The sequence below is a fragment of the Amphiura filiformis genome, chromosome 16, assembly GCF_039555335.1.
Source record: "Amphiura filiformis chromosome 16, Afil_fr2py, whole genome shotgun sequence".
Taxonomy (NCBI): Eukaryota; Metazoa; Echinodermata; class Ophiuroidea; order Amphilepidida; family Amphiuridae; genus Amphiura; species Amphiura filiformis.
Window position 1 is genome coordinate 15,175,415 of NC_092643.1, and position 20,290 is coordinate 15,195,704.

The window sequence follows — 20,290 nt, forward strand, 5'->3', positions numbered from 1 at the left end:
TTCTGGTTCCCAACACTCAATATACATGAGTCATGTTTGTATGATTTTGCAAGCTGCATGGTTTTAAAAGAAGATGGAGTCCAGAATGAGTTACCTAGTGACACAGGGTGCTTAAAACTATATTCAGTTTTAAAATTCAGTATTCGCTGTTGAAGTGACGTAATAATCGGATTATCTACCATAACAATAGATGAATACAGTTTTTGAAAAGATCGCCCTGCACTACAAGCAGGTTGCACTCATCACCTGTATGTCTGCAATCATAGATTGAATACAATGCCACTCTTTTCAAAGATACTTATCTTACAGCAGGTGCAAGTGATCAGTATTTCTTTGACATCTATGGAGGTAACATGTGAACGTTGTAGTGCAAGGTGATCTATTCAAATATTGTATTCATCTATTGCTATGATAGTTAATCCAATTATTACGTCACTTCGACATCGATTTGCATTGTTTTCCAACATGGTCTGACAAGTGATGTGAGTACATGATGAGTTAATGTCTACAGAGATTATGGTTAGAACGTGGCTTCATATGTGCTCATTTATTATCAAGTTCAGCTCTTCTCCTAACAAGTCTTCATGATTTAATGAAATAATGTATAACATGGAAAAACAGTGGCATGGTTGACGGGAATTATATGAAATAAACATAATTTTTCACCAGGTTTGCCGTTGCAAATAATAAAGGAGACAAGTAGAAAAAGTGTTCCCGCCTGGGAATCGAACCCAGGACCTCAGGTTTACAAGACCTGTGCCTTAACCAATATATTTCTCACATTTACAGCCCTAGCTATTATGGGCTACTTGCGAAGAGGAGATAAGTTTAAGTGACCGCTTACAGATTTGAATTTCAATCACCCTAATCACGAAGCTCCCGTGGCCAATTGGTTAAGGTACAGGTCTTGTAAACCTGAGGTCCTGGGTTCGATTCCTGGGCGGCATAACTTTTCTACTTGTCTCCTTTATTATTTGCGATGGCAAACCTGGTGGAAAATTATGCTTATTAGAAATAATGTATACTCATTTAATGAGTTTGCTAGTTATGGAGTTTAATAAGTTTGCTAGTTCAGGATTTAAGTTATGAGTTAAAGATGACACTGAAGTACTCATACTCCGAGGTTAGTCAACATCTGTCTGTAGTAAATTTGAGGCATGCAATTGAAATCTTACTGACTCAATCAGTATCATCACTGGCATCATAATCGCTGCTTCCACTACTCGGCTGCTTCTTCCTCTCTTTGTGTCTCGACTTATGGTGTGCTTCTTTCTTCTTTTTCTTCTTTGTCTGGAAAAACAATACAAAACAATAGTAATCAAGGTTTCAGATGTTTGACTGCTTAGTGCCAGAAGTGGGTAAGTGCAATAACTTGAAGTAAAGTTGATTGAGGTGATTGATTGATTAATGCTTAGAGTGCTAGGCATAGACGTCAACATACAAAGTCCAAGTTTTGAGATAATTCCTCAAAATATCAAGAGCTATCTCAAGAACCACTAAACCAATACTAGGCTTGTTTGTACTCATTTTAATGCATTTTTAATGTTGATTCCAAATATGGTAATGAAAATGTACAATTCTGAAATTTTTGAATATTTAAAGTTGACACCCACATGGACAGGGTTAAGTTGGTTGAGTCTGGTGTGGCTTCTGACTTTATCAGGGCTGAAGTAGGAATGGGAAACAGCAATAGTGTATCCTTTATCTACCTGGCACTGTCATCTTCTGATTGGGTAACAAGTCTGTGCTCAGATTGGCTGTGTCTATATGATTCTTTTCAGAGTCATCAAATCATCTTGCCTGATTGTCTAAATGACTCTTTTCTGAGCCACCAAATCATCTTGCCTGATTGTCTAAATGACTCTCTTCTGAGCCGCGACATCATCTTGCCTGATTGTCTAAATGACTCTTCTGAGCCGCAACATCATCTTGCCTGATTGTCTAAATGACTCTTTTCAGAGCCACCAAATCATCTTGCCTGATTGTCTAAATGACTCTCTTCTGAGCCGCGACATCATCTTGCCTGATTGTCTAAATGGCTCTTTTCAGAGCCACCAAATCATCTTGCCTGATTGTCTAAATGACTCTCTTCTGAGCCGCGACATCATCTTGCCTGATTGTCTAAATGACTCTTCTGAGCCGCAACATCATCTTGCCTGATTGTCTAAATGACTCTTTTCAGAGCCACCAAATCATCTTGCCTGATTGTCTAAATGACTCTCTTCTGAGCCGCGACATCATCTTGCCTGATTGTCTAAATGACTCTTTTCAGAGCCACCAAATCATCTTGCCTGGTTGTCTAAATGACTCTTTTCAGAGTCACCAACATTTCATTGGTTTTCTTTAATTTTGTGCAGAAATTATTTCAATCTATAGATCCACTTTATGTGTGCATTTTGCAAATGCAACAAATATAGAACAGCACCTTTGATGCAGCCTTTCCTTTCTGTGAAAAGAAATCATGACTAAGAGCAAACAAACATCCAGAAAAAGAACAGAGCTCTGAACGATGGTAACCATTTGAGTGGAATATCACAATTGAGAACCAACACTTGCATTGACAAAATGGAAAACCCAATCACAAAAACATTCGACTATTATACTGACATAAAGCCATACAAATTGGTTTGGGGTGAAGAGGGTGCCAGTAGGCTATTCCAGATGAAATCCATACACCCCCAATAGAAGACATGACCTTAATCTCCCATACAGGGAGTGTGAATGTCATATGGGGGTAAACTGAATGGGTGATTCCATTTGAATGGGGGGGGTGTATGAATTTCAACTGGAATATCTCATTATCGAGAAGAGATTATTGAGACAAACAAAAACATATTAGGTATTATGGGGGGGAAATGGGGACAAGGCTTCCAATCCAACCATGCCCCTTTAATGTACTTTCCACACACAAAAACACCTTCAAGTACATTACAACCTTGAGTTTAATCCATCATGTCTGCTGAGTAACACTTTGTAAGGGTCCAGAGTACTCCAGACACCTTAAGCTACCTTATTTGTCAAAGTAGGGCAAACCTGTTTTGTCCTCATTCTGGGGGATAAAGAAAGCTACCAGACAGTACCTCTAAAAGCTTTTGAACTTTATGTTGTGCCAGGATTGCGTGCAGCTTTTATAAGCTTGGAGCGATGCAGACACATTTTGAATGAACATTTTATTTATTTTTGGAATAAGAATGCTTTTTACAAATAATACATATACAGGATTTGTAAAGATATTGCATGTGTTGAGTCTTCTGAGCTTCCAAAAAAAGCTTTATTGAGAAACTGCACGCTACGAGCACACATATTTTGTATTTTACACTATTTTGGGACATGATTTGGGTGAAAAAGGCTTTAATGGGATTTGCATTTTACAGCTTTTTCCCAGGATCGTGGTGAATTTTGGTGGAAAACAGGCTCCTTGCCCCTTTTCTTTTCCTTCCCAATTTTCTCTTTCTTTTTTTGCACTTTTCTCTTTCATTTTTTGTCATAGGGGCACTCTTCCCACTGGCTATGCTACTGTTTCCCAGAGCATTACAAATGGAGTCATATAGGGTCTGACTTCACCTGTTCATATTCTTTTATCAAGATCGACAATTGATCAAAACAACTACACAAAGTGTGCATTTTCTAACTGCAACATTGGAGCCTCTCTAGATAACATATATCTACAAAATTAGAGAATCTTGTGTTGAAATTTAGTGTTGCAGTCTTGTCCATGATAATGGGATACTGATGGGTACTATTCAGTTTGTACAACTCTTGTACAGAAGATTGGGCTATTCAATTTAAAATCCACACTACCCCTGTTGAAGATTTTGGAAATATCTTCCACAGGGTAAGTATTAATTTCAAATGGAATTAACACATTAGCAGCTCAATTTGAAACTCATCCTCCCTTTGTGGACGATTCAGGTTGAATCTTTCTCAGAGGGTGTATAAAATTCAAATGGAGTTGCCCAATGTGCTCATTTCATTTGAAATTCATACTCCCCCTGTGGAAGATATTTCCAAAATCTTCAACAGGGGTAGTGTGGATTATAAATGGAATATCCCAATGCAGACAGGTGACTTATGGAATGGTAACCTGTAACACTATGCACAGTTAACACTTATCAACTTAATCTAGCACCATAACAGATTTACAACAAAATACAATAGCAGGTTCATAGGGAACATGTGAACATGTTAACATCTATAGAACTTTGAACAACATGAGCTTATTACCAAGTCAAATGGGCAACGGTTCAAGTCATGGGGTAATTGAAAAGCGATAAAGACATTAGGGTGTATGTACACTGTGATTATGGATCAGAAGCAATCTGGTTTCATATAGATTGGCAACATTGATCCGCAGCGGGGGAGGGGGTACTTAGTGCAAATTATATGTGATGTACCGCAATTTGTATCTCAACATACTCTCACATGCAGCATATTATCAGTGTGTAAAACTCAGCCAAAACACAACCAGTCTGCACGACAGGCTGCTCCTTAAGTATCCTGTCCAGCCTGAAAGTAACCTGTCCATATATTTATGTGTAACTTTGGTTTTGATCTATTGGTGCTCACATCCAGTGGCGTAACTAGGGTTGGTAGCGCCCGGGGCAAGAAACAAAATTGGTGCCCCTACCCCCCCACCCGAGAATATCTTAGACGCGGGCAGTGGCGTAGCTAGGGGTTGTGGTGCCCAGGGCTAAGGATACATAATGCCCCCACCCCCAATTCTTGAAACCATTTTGGACAAATAAGACCATTTTGGACAAATAAGACCATTCTGGACAAATAAGACCATTTTGGACAAATAAGACCTACCACTAATTAATTTTGGTTACTAGAAGTTGAATATCGATCTCAAAATGTTCTTTCAATTGACTTTGTCAATTTGGTGCCCCCCTAAGGGTGGCGCTCGGGGCACGTTGCCCCCCGCCCCCCTAGTTACGCCACTGCTCACATCCTGTCTTAGTTATAGTACCTAGTTATCAGTGGATAAAATTTCCAATGTGGGTAAAATTGGAAAGGTTTCAGCTAACTCGCTACCAAAATGACTTTATCGAGACCTGTGCACATGAAGCATGCAACAATGTGCAATTTAAATGCCAAATGGCCCAAAATAAGGATAATTGTAGCCTAAAAAGTTCAAACAGAATATAAACATCACAAATTTGGTCAATTTTTTCCTGGTGTTTCAGCGATCGGAACAAAACTACTAGTTATAGCGGCACCTGTATTTGGTACACATTCAAACAGTCTGGATCAATGCAGATTCTAATTCCTTCTGTAGCCAGCATCACTATTGGTGCATTTGACTCACCTTATTTCCCATAGATTTGTACAAAGAGAAAGCTTAACCCCTATGACATACAATAAATTGCTTAGTCAATTACTTGACATAGAGTCACCAATGCATATATGTGTCCTAAACTGTACATGTGAACATTTATGGGAAAAAGAACTAAATCTAGGGTGTAGATATTTGACTTACCAAGCAAAAAGCACCCTTTCCTACATTACAATTTTAAAAGAGCAAACTGTACATTGTATAGCTTATATTTGGTGAAAATTAGTCAATTTTATTACTGCATCAAGTCCCAACACTTTGCCTAAGTGCACAACACGTTGGTGCTGCAGGGATTCGAACCCATGCCTCACACTACCCTGTGATTATTAATTGGGAGTCTACCACTGCACCACCTTGTTCTCCCGAGGTCCTGCTGGGTTTTGTTCAGGAGCAAGATATTTTACCTAATATCTCCTTTATATTACATTTTAAATGTTGAAACTGACCAAATCTTTTAGTAGGTTTATTGTAGAATTGAAGGTCATTTCTTTTATGTTGTTCAAGGCTCCTTTTTATCTAAGGCTCAATTTTATTTATGTTGTTCACTCTGCTACCAGTGTTAAACCTGGACTCTCAACAAAAGAACAACCCAAAAGCTCATCACCTGTGAAATGAGATGCCTAAGAAGAGCAGCTAATAAGTCAAGGAGGGATAAAATCAGGAATGAGAATGTCAGAAAGATGGTGGACACCAAACCAATCACAGAATATGTTGCAGAACAACAAGTGCAATGGTTCAGTCACCTTATGCGAATGATAGCCAACCTGCGGCAAGAACGTATAACAGCAAAACAACAGGAACTAGGGCTAGAGGAAGACCAAGGAAGAGGTGAGCAGATTGAGTAAAGGAAGTGCTCGCTCATAACCCAGTGTGAAAAACCTTTGAGCAAGTGATATTGAATGTAATTTTGACTTTTGAAAATAACTTTGACCATAACTGTAAGTGTGGCTGTTTAAAACTATGAAACTTTAAAGTTGCTCAAGTTTGCATAGTTACGAAATTTGAAAATTACGTAAGATTTGGTTATGAAACTTGACATAATTATGAAATTTGAAAATTAAGTAAGATTTGGTTATGAAACTTGAAAGTTGCACAAGATTTGATTATGAAAACTTTGAAAGGGTCTGATGCATGAGTAATTAGTTCAATGCCAGAGTAGATCAAGCAAATCTTCTTGAGCTCCAAACAAGCAATATAGGCCTATATTGAATATAATTTTGACCATAACTTCAGCTGTAGATGTTTGAAACTATGAAACATTAAAAGTTGCTCATAGTTTAAACAGTTAATTTGAAAATTAAGTAAGATTTGGTTATGAAACTTGAAAGTTGCACAAGATTTGATTATGAAAACTTTGAAAGGGTCTGATGCATGAGTAATTAGTTCAATGCCAGAGTAGATCAAGCAAATCTTCTTGAGCTCCAAACAAGCAATATAGGCCTATATTGAATATAATTTTGACCATAACTTCAGCTGTAGATGTTTGAAACTATGAAACATTAAAAGTTGCTCATAGTTTAAACAGTTAATTTGAAAATTAAGTAAGATTTGGTTATGAAACTTGAAAGTTGCACAAGATTTGATTATGAAAACTTTGAAAGGGTCTGATGCATGAGTAATTAGTTCAATGCCAGAGTAGATCAAGCAAATCTTCTTGAGCTCCAAATAAGCAATATAGGCCTATATTCAATATAATTTTGTAACTTCAGGCGTGGATATTTAAAACTATGAAACAAAGTTGCTCACAATCGGCACAGTTATGAAATTTGAAAATTAAGTCAGATTTGGTTATGAAACTTGAGAGTTGCACAAGATTTGATTATGAAAACTTTGAAAGGGTCTGATGCATGAATAACTAGTTCAATGTCAGAGTAGATCAAGCAAATCTCCTTGAGCTCCAAACAAGCAATATAAAATAAGCCTATATTGAATCTAAGTTTGACCATAACTTCAGGTGTGGATGTTTAAAACTATGAAAATATAAAAAGTTGTTCAAGATCTGCACAGTAATGAAATTTTAAAATTAAGTAAGATTTGGTTATGCATTAAGCATAACCAAATCTGTTCAATGTCAGAGTAGAGCAAGCAAACATATCTCCAAACAAGCAATATAGGCCTATATTGAATCGAAGTTTGACCATAACTTCAGGTGTGGATGTTTAAAACTATGAAACATAAAAAGTTTTGTGGGACCTGAGAGCACATCAGACATACATGTATGCTCTCATGAACGTTGGGCAGTATTTATTGTGGGACATTAGAGCACATCAGACATATCGAATTGCATTCTGAATACGAAGAATGTCCTTCTGATATCAAATAATTTTGAATTTTTGAAATTAGCAATTTCATACACATTTTATGGCAAATAATTAAAAATTGATATTTTTGATATTTAACAGTACTCGAAGTAAACTTTATAAATATGATGATTTATATTTGAAGAGTATGTAGGTGGGATGAAAAGCCTTTCGTATTGAAGATATGGATTTTTTTCCAAAACATCAAAAAAAATAGGTCTTTTGGGAAAAAAATCCATATATCCAATATGAAAGGTCAAAATTTTCAATTGATCGTCAGCTTTTCCTCCCAGCTACATACACTTTAAGAATATATCATTAAATTTATAAAATTTACTTCGAGGACTGTTATATCTCAAAAATGTGAAAAATATCAAATTTTATTAATTTGTCATAAAATTTGTATTATAAAATTTGTATCATAAAATGCAAATTATTTGATATCAGAAAGACATTCTTCGTATTCAGAATGCAATTCGATATGTCTGATGTGCTCTCAGGTCCCACAAAAAATACTGTCGAAACGCCCAAAACGCTCATTCCAGTTCCCTTAAGCATAACCAAATCTGTTCAATGTCACAGTAGAGCAAGCAAACAACTCCAAACAAGCAATATATGTATTGGCCTATATTGAAGCAATATAGGCCTACATTGAATCTAAGTTTGACCATAACTTCAGATGTGGATGTTGAAAACTATGAAAACATAAAAAGTTGCTTAATGTTTGCACGGTTATGAAATTTGAAAATTAAGTCAGATTTGGTTATGAAACTTGAAAGTTGCACAAGATTTGATTATGAAAACGTGTTTAATGCATGAGTAACTAGTTCAATGTCAGAGTAGATCAAGCAAATATATCTGTCCTTGTTTCCCACTGCCTGAGATTAAAAAAACATGAAAGCGAAACACATGATCAACAGTATGTGTAATTTTGTGAAAGAGTTGGAAATAGCTGCACTGTAATAAACTTAACTGAACCGTGAACACATGAAACTATATATTTTTGTATCTAGTCAGTGAGTGCATACTTACGCTTTATATCAAGTCAGTGAGAACGTATTGCGTAAGCATGATACGTGTATATGACAAGATAGCCGTAAAGGCGATTCGCGTATACTGGGTGCATAAAATGCATGCAAGATGTAATATACGGAACAGTCGGATATCCAATTTTTGTAATGTTTTTCTTTTTTGCAACAATTCGAATGTTTATAAACTCAATATTTAGAATGACTTAGTGGTGGGATAAATTTGTAGGTTCAGCGTAATTCGGCTTCACCCAGTATGACACTTCGCGCACGGTAATTTTACGTACCATACCAATACTGCACCTAATAACTAACAGTACTTTCAACTACAGTAAGCCAAATAATTAAGGTACCAGTTATGTTCATCCCTTGTATATCCTAAACAAAGACAGATGTGTCATAATTGGAACCAGCATCCAATAGCTGCATCTTTTAGCTCGAATTTAAGACCTCATTTGTTGAAGTTGTTCAAGAAATAAACATACGACGATCCAAAAACTCAAGGAAGATGTCAATTTAAAAGTTGCACCATGCAGGCCCTATTGATTTGTACACAACGCATTCACGAACAAGCGAACTAGCGCCGTGCTTCCATTGATTACCACGTTAAAACTAGCATCATGCATTCATTGATTAGAACACAAAAGTGCAACTTTTGATTTCGTTTCTTCGTTAGGTTTTAGATCACTGTTTCTTTATTTCTCAACCAATTTCAATGAATAAGGTCTTAAATCACTAAAAATCAGAGCTAAAGAGGCCAGGTATTGGCTGCTTGTTTTTATCTTACATATTTGTCTTTCTTTAGGATATACAGGGGTGAACATAACTGGTACCTTAATTTTTTGGCTTACTGTATGTTGCACTGCAGTTGAAGATTACAGGTAAAGGTAGAGTCGAGCTAGAGCAATACACACATGCTGAAGTGCCCATCTGTTTTTCCTTGGTGTTGGGCCAAATTGGGATAGACCTCAGATGGCCAAACTCCCCTGATAGAATTCAATGTTGTTGGGAGGGTTTACCACTCAACCTGCACAGCAAATGTGTTCAACCTCCCCAGCATAGCTATATATTATTGCACCTGGGTGGAGAGAGACAATAAAAAATAAAAAATAGGGATGGCCCGGCGGTCCCAGATAGACTAATTCCAATCAGCCGTCTACACTTCGCATGTACTGCATGCTTCGTAGTGACGACTGATTATCTTACAGCCCAAATCATGACGGACTTCTGAAAACTATTCAATGCGACTTTGGTTGTGCGCCCGTGGCGACTGACTAGCGGCGCCCGTGTACAGCGTCGCTTTACAGCCGCTGTGACAAGATCGCGCTCTGAACTTCTAAAAACAACAAACTTGGTCAAAAGGTCAATTTGGACACAACTGCGCATGCTTTATGCCACAGGAATCCTGTTGCAAAATCCGTCACTTTTTTTCCACGTAGTTTTCTCAGTCATCAATCCAGACGGTTGACGACTGAGGGCAGCAGTCTAGGTCCCAGATAGGTCATCCGAAGATATGGCTCATATGGTAGTGAACACCACGCATAGTAAATATTCATGTGATACACCTTTTTTTTTCCATTTTTAGCCAATTTTACAAATTGACCTCAAATGACCTTTGACCTCAGTATTTAATCCTGAACACCACCATTACATGAAAGCTCCCATAATGCAGCTTTGGCTAAAGTTTGGATGTGAACTGTTCATGTGAGCACAGATTTTGTATTTTCAGCCTATTTACAAGTTGTCGTCAAATGACCTTTGACCTCAGTATGTGACCTTGAACAACACCATTACATGAAAGCTCCCAGAATGTAGCTTTGGCTTAAGTTTGGTTGCAATTGGATGTGAACTGTTCATGCCAGACCAGATTTTGTATTTCAGCCTATTTACAAGTTGACCTAAAATAACATTTGACCTCAGTATATGACCTTGAACACCACCAATAGATGAGGGTTTCCATAGTGCAACTATGACTCAAGTTTAGTTGCAATAGGATTTGAACTGTTCATATTAGACCAAAAAGTCTTACATAATGGTTGACGGACACACAGACTGACGGACGGACACACGACTCGTGATGCCATAAGGTCTTTTCCTTCTGACGACCTAAAAAGGCCTCGTCTAATTGCAAAGCACAATCACTCAAACCCCGCTGATCATGAGTCAAGGGTACGTACCACTAACGTTACCATGCCCTTAACAATTGTTGAACTAAAACGACTACTAGAAATAGCAGATGTGAAAATAGTGGTCTCAGATAGTATTAGTTGGGTAGGTTCATGCTATAACGCCTATTGCTGTCACTCCATATCCAAGAGAAATGAACAAAGTAGCAGCTTTAATTCATGAATTAAGCAAGTCCACTCCAAAAGGGTGTTTATCCCTCCGTGAGAATGTATGCTTTAGTTACTCAAATCTGAAACACACAAGCTAAATTAAATAAGCATATTAAAGGCAGGAACACCAAGAAAACAAAGCAAGCGCCCCAATCAGTGGCACGTACCAGAACTTGTTGATGTAAGCATGTTATGTATACCAAGCACCAGGATCCACAACATGTTCATCTATCAGGGCACAGTTCTTTACCCCCAATACATTTGTACATTCATTGGTTGACCTTTGAAAATTTGGGTACAAAAACTCATACTCTGCAACTTGAGGTCAAATTTTGTACTATGATTGTTTAGTTGAGGTTATTGAACTATGCCATTGGGATGAGGCCATTGTGGTCCATAGTGAAGGTTATTATCACACCACCCTGGCTATTTCCTAACAATACATATCACAGTGCCTAGACAATTTGTGGAATGTAGACATCTTGTTAAATAACACACCTGTTCTTAGCCCAGGTTCTTAAGTTTCTCACCCATTTTTTCATGTTATATCTCCCACATGTATGCTTCCTCATAGACTGAAATGGGCTATTCCATGTAAAATCCATACTACCCCTGTGGAAGATTTTGGAAATATCTTCCAGGGGGGAGGGGTGTATTTCAAATGTAACTGGTCAGGGTTAATCATTTTGAAACTCATACTCCCCCTGTATTATGGCTTTACTTATATCTTTCACAACTGGAGTGAATGTTTCAAATGGAAGTTACCCAATTGTCTATTCTATTCAAAACTCATACTCCTTCTGTGAAAGACTTTAGCTAAATCTTCCACAGGGGTAGTGTGGATTTTAAATGGAATAGCCCAATTATTACTAGTCTGGAAAGTGTTACCATGATTGCGCAGTACACAGTAATTTAGTTTCTGTTCATTCCTTTGTAAAGTTACTATACAGCTACAACTTGTCCTGTGACCTCGTTTTGCTCAGAGATTGCAATTGCTACAATTTTGTGGCCACTGGATATTTTTAATCCACAGTACTCTATTAATTACGTTCAAACTATTTCTTAATCGGCTTATTGCCAGTCTGACTGAATGCGGAAACTGTTGTTCTTTAATAAATGTATCAGGCAATCATGCAAAATGCCCAAAATGAGTAATTTTAACAACTGGAAATTGCAAAACAGTCACAGGCAAAGTAGGTGTTAAATGTTGGCATTTATACAGCGCCTTTCACTGGTATCAAAAGCGGTTTACATTTATTCCGTTTTCATCAGAAAACGACAGAAATTATACCAAGGCATGCTCATACTTTTGGGCGGTGCTCAATGGACAATATTCATAACAGCTCCCCATTTCACTTGGGTAAAGGGAGGAAAGTGAGCTAAAGCGCCTTGCCCAAGTGTACAACAAGAAATTAACCCCCGCCGGGAGTAAAACCGGAGACCTCCTGCACCAGAGATAAATCCCTTTGCTACTGGGCCACACTGCTCTCAACATCATATCACATCACATATAAAAGCCTGGAACAGGTGCTAAGTCTTGTTTGGGGTGAAGGCTTTGTAGGCAAACTTGTCAATCAAATGAATAGACCTGGAGGAGAACACATTTCACTTCAAACATGAATCAAAACTACCGACATACATTCCCATCACACAACATACATTACCTCATAAAGATTATATAATTTATCATGAAAGGTTTACCCATTTGTCAAACTTTCCACTTTTAATTGGAAAAAGAGGCCAAAGTTTGCTCAATCCATTTAATCTTAATAGTAGCCATGAAAAGCTCACAAAATGTCAAAAATACAGGGCTACTATTTTTCAAATGGGAAGGATGAAGTCAAAGTTCACACACTTATTTTCTGGGGATTAGCTCTGTACAATAACTCCAATCACAAGCAATAAGTCTGAACATATTGTGCCTCTAGCTCCATCTCAGATCGGAATCAAAACATACATGACAAATTGTTACCAGGATAATACTTTTAATAATATTGGTATAGTACAGACGTTCTATGATAAAAGTTTATTTCACAAAATACTGCACCCAGATAAGGCATGTTTGTATTCTTATGGATGCACTTTTCATGTAGACATCAAATATGATAATAAAATTATGAAAATTCAAAAGTTTTTGAATTTTGTGAAATTTTGTGAACATTTGTGAAAACACTCAAAATGTATGTCTGAACTCATAAAGAGGTTAAAATAGCCATGGTACAATGTGACACAAACATATGTTCTGGGGTGATTTTTCAAACCCCATTACACACGTTGTCAAAGAGTTACATGCATTATAAGCATAAGGTATATTCTGCTTGATTAAGTAGGGTAAAGTGTCACCGCATTTTTGACAGTATTAATATGAATATAGTGTATTGATATAAAGGGAGTTGGTTTCAAACATTATACCAAAAGCGTATTACATAGGCCTACATAATAAACCTACTTTACATTGAGAGTTAGTCAAAATAGGCTAATAACATAACAACAAGTATTTATATGCGCCTTTGCCTAGGGATTCAAGGCGCAAGAGAAAAGAAAACCAAAAAATTCAAAAATACAAAAAGCAATGGCAGCAAAAGTTGCAAAATAAGTGAGTTTTGATCAATGACTTAAATGAGTTCAGGCTGATGGCCTTCTTGATTGTAGCCATTCCAAAACCCTGGGGCAGTCACTGAAAAGGCTCTATCCCCAGCACATTTCCTGGTGCGAGGAATGATAAAATTAACACTTTCACTGGACCTAGTACTCATACCATATATGTAGCTCTTGACCGTGAGACAGTTGGAAATGTACTGAGGAGAGAGCCCATTCAGGAACTTGTACACAAGCGTTAGTGTCTTGAACTTGATTCTCTCATGAACTGGTAGCCAATGAAGATATCTTAAAGGAAGTGTCCGGCAATCACAACATTAGGTCTTATATGTTAGAAAAATAATTATCAAGCACGAATCACATGGTTTTATTTCAATCAAACTCATATTAACCATAAAAGCGAATAAAACAGCCGTCTCTCAACACGCGATTTTCAAAATTCCCGCGCCGGAATGTTCTAGAGCAGTGACGTCATGGTTATTTGTGCTCATTTGTCGACAGGCTTCATTGAACTATTGGGACGTCACTGCTCTAGACAATTTCGGTAGTGGAATTTTGAATATCGCGTGTTGAGAGATGGCTGTTTTATTCGTTTTATGGTTAATATGAGTTTGTTTGAAATAAAACCATGTGATTCGTGCTTGATAATTATTTTTCTAACATATAAGGCTTAATGTTGTGATTACGGACACTTCCTTTAAGAGTAGGCTCTGGCTCACATGATCAGACTTGGGCTTACGATATGCCTGGCACATTTGTTCTGTAGTTTCTGTAGTCTGGAGAGATCTTTCTGTGTTATTCCATTGAGCAAAATGTTACAGTAAATCAACACGTGAGAGAATGAGGGTTCTGACAGTATGTGACCTCATGTGAAAAGTATCAAATTGAAACCTATTTTGATGAGGGTTGTCAGGTGTGCAAGGTGACAAAACATATTATAGTCATAATGATGTACTTTATGTAATAATGGTAAAAAATCATACTTGTGATAAAAAAAACACCTCATGTTAAGTTTAATGGCTAAATGTTTGAGCCCAAACCATATGATTATATATGCACTTTGTCATCCCTTTTTATTGCCTCTCTCATCCTAAGAACAGGGTGCTTGTCACAGGTTGGTACCGCAGCTTCCTTTGCTTACTAAATTGAAACCGTGGACAAAAGAAAGAAAATGGGCAAGGTATACCAACTTGACGTGAGGAAACAAGTAAAATACAGACTAGACTGTACACAGAGGGGGACAAAAACAACTAATGCAGGCACAGAAGTAGGTAAAGTTTGATAGCCAAAAATTACCAATCCCAAGGCCCACAGAAGTGTTAAACAACTGGGATCAATGGCAATACAAAAGTGCACTGGAACAAGTGATGAACATCACTGTGCACATAAGCAGACATGGTAATCCAAACAACCGGACAGCCAAACAATCTGGGTGATAATATAAGCCCCACATATGTGTAGGGGGACAAAAATTCAAAAATTTCAGAATTGTATATTTGTATGACCATATTTGGAATCAGCATGCAAAATGCATTAAAATGAGTACGAACAAGTCTAACAATTAGTTCAGTGATTCTTGAAATAGCTCTTGATATTTTGAGAAACTATCTCATAACTTGAACTTCTTATTAATCAAACATTTCTTCTATACAAGTCCAATTGAAACGCTTACTGTATGGGACGTTTCAAGAGCTAAGGTCTGCTCTTTTCATCAGTCATATAATCATTTTCAGCCACATTATAAGCTGGGAGGATAGTTCAATTCTAACAACTGAAAATGAGAAATATACAAGATGAGTCAAGGAATCCACCTGGATCCGGAGGCAGGGCACCCAATCTATGAACAGAGTTGATGGCACATTCAAATTAAGCCACCTTTATGATGTATTGATCTCTGGAGATGAGAGAGTTACTTCATTCAAGCAGATCAGTGCATCATCTGGCTGATGAAAAGAGCAGATCTTAGCTCTTGAAATGTCCCATACAGTAAGTGTTTCAATTGGACTTGTATAGAAGAAATAAATAAATGTAGATATTTATATAGCGCTTTATGCCGTAAACAGCCTCAAAGCGCTTTACATTTATTCCGCCGTCATTAGAATATGTCGGAACCACGTTTGCAGCCTACAAGTGGCGCAGATCCATCAGTACAACGACTGTAACTACCCCTAACAGCTTCCCATTGCACCTGGGTGGGGTGAGGCAAGCGAGGTAAAGCGCCTTGCCCAAGGGCGCAACACGGTGGTGGGACGGGGAATCGAACCCACGCACATCAGCAAGCTCTCAGATTATGAGTCCAAGGCTGTAACCACTGAGCCACCGTGCCCTACCAAATGTTTGATTAATGGAAAACTACAGTCCTGATGAACTTATCAAGAATGTGGGACTCCTTATGTTGTAGTCTATGGCTAGCACACAGACAGAGCAAACATACCTTCTTTTCCTTCTTGTGCTTATGCCTGTGTTTATCCTTACTACTCTGCCTATCCTTAGAACTGTGTTTTTCCTTATGTCTCTCTTTCCTATGTCTATCTTTGCCATCTTCACTTGACAGTGACCTATCCCCATGACGACCTCTGCTCCTAGATGTTGACCCATATCTATCACTAGTTCTCTCTTGTGTTCTATGTCTATCACTCTGTGAACCAACATATTTTTCTATATAACTCTCCTCATATGCACTAGTTCTATGATCTCTGGATCTCAATTTTGTATTATCAGTTTTTGATGACATATTTCTTTTTGAAGCATCTGCTGGTGGAGGTAGTCTTGGACCATATTCATCTTCACTGGTCTCATCAGCTTTGTTTTCTGATACACCGTGTGTCATATATGCGGTGGACTGCTCATCCATTGGACTTGCACTACCAATGATGTTATCATTTTGTGGTGGTCTTTGTTCATCAGTCCTGATGTTGAAGGTATCTTTAGTACTTTGTTGCACACCAACAGGTGTCTTGTCCACATCTGGTAGTACTGTATCTGATGGGAAACAAATAAGAATAGAAAGATTAGACTAATTACTAAGGGATGAAATCAAAACTCAACCGGCGGTCAACCGGCGGTTCCGGGCAGTTCCCTCCGGTTATAGAACAATCCCTAAAGAATAAAGCAGACTCTAAATGACAATATGTGAGGATGTAGATCACTGTTTGAATACATACCGTATTGTCTGTAATAAACGCTCCCCCTCTAAAGTTTGTTCGGCTTATATAAGGCGGAAATTATTCGGCTTTTGTTACTGCTCACATCAATAAAGTCCCAACTCACGCTCACGTAAATTCATATAAGCCATCAACGTACGCAACGCACAACTAGCGTAAGCATTTCGCCCAACTGCATGCATTCCATTCTATATTAATACACGTTGTTATGAGTTTTGTTTTTTTGCCTTATATAAACCAAACAAACTTTAATAAACACCCCCTCTAATTTTTCAATGAAAAATTGACAAAAATGCAAACCCTTTTTCCATCAGTTCATGCCATATTGTGTGAGTAAGCTTAAAACTTACATGCAGTCATGTCAGTGACGATTGCTAAATTCCATGGACAAAATCTATTATGACTCAAACTTCCATCCATTTCATCGCCTAATTATGGTAGAATTCAGATTTTTGTCTGAAAGCATTCTAAAAAAGTACTTTTATTTGTAAAAAGGGAGGTATTTATTTATTTGTATGAGATCAAACTCACAATGTCCCAGTAAAGGCCCCAGTACTTTTGCACAAGAATAACCTAAGGCGGGACCTAAGGGTAGTATAGAAACTATGGAACACACTGCCTGTAGCACTAAGAACATGTGACAATATCGCAACTTTCAAATCTGGACTTAAGACCCATCTATACAATGAGGCATTCAAAGAGTGACTCTTTTAGTATTGACTCTTTTTCTTATGAACTGTGTCACCATGTTGATATATTTTTCTCAGATCTTTTGAACTTGTTGTGTCAAGCGCCATTGAGCGTCGAAAGGCGGATACCGGCGCTATATTAAATCGTCATTATTATTATTATTATTTTGTCATTAATACTTATTTTATCTTTGTATGTAAGCAGAATAGCTCATTCAATGACATAAACTAAATTGCGCAAAGTTTGGGACAAGTCAAATCTAAGCACGTACAAAGTTATAGAACTTTTCAGGCCAAACAAAAAAGAATAAAAGAATTGTGTAAGAAACCCACACACAAAGTTATGTGGCACCAGACTTGCTATTATATCACAACACAGTTGGCACATTTTATAAACCAGCTAAAAAGTATGCCAAAATGCAATAAAAATTAAATCAGTGAACAAGTTTTTTTTTTTTTTTTTAACAATGTATAGCACTTGGTTTCTCTTTGACAATGTTTCTAAGGTAACCCTTGACTCAAAACTGTGATGATGTACAGAAAGCACTTAAGAAAGCTTAAAACTGAGGATGACCATGACAATGCAGAATAAGAGGAAGGTGGGGGCAGGGGTAGCATTAAGGCCCGAAAGTCGGGGGTTGTTTTCCCGTGTATTTCACTCCCGAGCTTGCAGAAAATCCAAATACATGGGGTGAATATTAAATCTCGGGGGTGAAAAATATTTTTGCAGTGTAGTCAGGGGTAGGAGTAAGGTCCAAAAGTAGAGGGTGAGAGTTCACCCCCAAGCTTGCACATATTCCCAATATAGAGGGTGAAAAATTGATATTTTTTAAATTTAGGGGGTCATTCACCCCCGATCGGGGGTTAACGCTTCCCCTGGACCGTGGAGGAGTCTGTCAACTATACTAAATGAATGGGATAAGAGGTTTCAAAATTCAAAAGCAGCAAATTCACCTAAAATACAGACACGTTTGACCTGTATGTGAATACGACATATCTGGCATTATCTGCTTTATTCAACTGAAATGACAAATAAGGAGCTTATTACTTTCTTTACCATGACTAATTTTATTACCATGTATGTTGTAAGTAGACTAACAACCAATTATGATGTGTCAAAAAACAGAAATGAAACCTTTGTTGTAATCATGCATTCACCGCAAAAACGTAAAAATTCTTTACTTTTTTTTCATTTTCTACTCTTTTCATTGATATTCAACAATGAGACACAAATATTTATGCTACCATAACTGTCTGTAATAAACACCACAGGCGAGCAATTTTTCAAAACGGAAGCACATGTTCCGTGTTTCCAGGTTCAAATCCAATATGGAGATGGCCTCGTTTTACGTGAAATTCATGTCATAATTTGGAAATGAACTGGATGTAAGTTTAAGTTAGAATAGGTTTTGTCATTATTTACAGATTGTGTTAAGCTTTTTAGTTTTAAGTAACTTACTCACACCATGCTTACATGATATGGCATGGACATTTTTGCATATCAGTCACTGAAACTCAGAGGATCAGTACTTAAAGATTCATTAAGCGGTCCCACTAAAAGGTTTGACACGCCAAAAGGAACTGAAGAGGTGTAACTCAGCTCAAAAGATATTTAGTGATTTAACTGAACCTTTGAGTGCCCTCAGATGAAAACTTAATAGTTTTGTGTCATGTATAGTTTTTATGTCACAGTTTCATTCAAGAGTATTTTCAGTGATACATCAATAAATTTGCACCCCAAGAAAATGTCAGTGACAGTTATTTGGTGGTAGCTCAGGGGTTTTGCCAGTCTAACCACAGTGTGCATACAATTTAGATTGATTTGAGGATCGATTCATTCTACATTTGAAGGTTCCAACCCTTTTTTTCTCACTCTCTATCTGTTTTTTTTTATTTGGTGTATGTTAAATTTGTGTGTTTTTGCTATGAACTGCAGATAGCTCAAATTTAAATGTGTGTTAGCTGTCTTTTTTTCTGTTGAACAAGATAAATTGATATTTTATTATAGAATCATGTTACTGATGCTATCTTCTGAAGATCAAATTAAAATGTTTTAACACTTAAAAGTGTTGTAACATTTTTGGTTTGTTTTAATTTCAGATTCATGTGTTTGTTTTTCTATCTACTAAAAAAAAGCACAGTGATTAATAGTGCGCTACGCACAGGCACAATGCCTAGATATTGATCCACAAGCCTCAGCACACTTTACAGGTTGTCACTGACCACTATGGCCCCACATCCTTCCATAAACCATTAAACAATTAATTCAGGGACTTTGCCTGTTCAAGAGCGCACGCCCCTAAACATTTCACAAATAACCATTGTAACCAGGACCAGCTCCCCAAGTTTCGTACTGAAAATGTGTGCTATCTGCAGCTATCTTTGTATGACGTGTGCACATACGGACTACAACTTTTTCAAAATAATGTCGCAGTGGTTCCACCCCTTGGGTGATTGGTGCCTGCATGAACATAGCTACAGTTGGCAAACTCGCTAAATCCCATAAGCCTTTGCGAGTACACCAGACAACTCATCGTTTGACGTCACATCGATCTGCGCCGAAGCACACATCATTTATCGAACATCATTACTGCGCATTGCAAGTCGGCGTGACATCAGATGACAAGTTCTCGGGTATACTCGCAAAGGCTTATGGGATATACCGAAAAGGTGAATCAAAGAAACTGCAAATTCAGCAACTTATGTCAGCTGCAGATCATTAACAAATAACAACACACTGTGCACAATACAACAACAAAACAACGAAGCAGCCATATTTCACTATTACAAAATAAAAGGTATTAAGATTTGTGTATATTTTGGCCTGTGTTGAACTCTTC

General features: G+C 37.5%; 1 protein-coding gene across 1 annotated transcript in view; it reads right to left on the bottom strand.

Annotated features, from left to right (window-relative positions):
* Nucleotides 1-1,167: 1,167 nt before the first annotated feature.
* Nucleotides 1,168-20,290, bottom strand: part of LOC140135619 (G patch domain-containing protein 1-like) — a 172,498-nt gene continuing 153,375 nt past the window's right edge. The window contains exons 15-16 of the mRNA XM_072157188.1: nt 16,032-16,579; nt 1,168-1,290 (exon numbers count right to left, since the gene is read on the bottom strand). Coding sequence (XP_072013289.1) covers nt 1,180-1,290; nt 16,032-16,579 — 659 coding nt within the window. The 3' untranslated portion in view covers nt 1,168-1,179. The remainder of the gene's footprint in view (nt 1,291-16,031; nt 16,580-20,290) is intronic.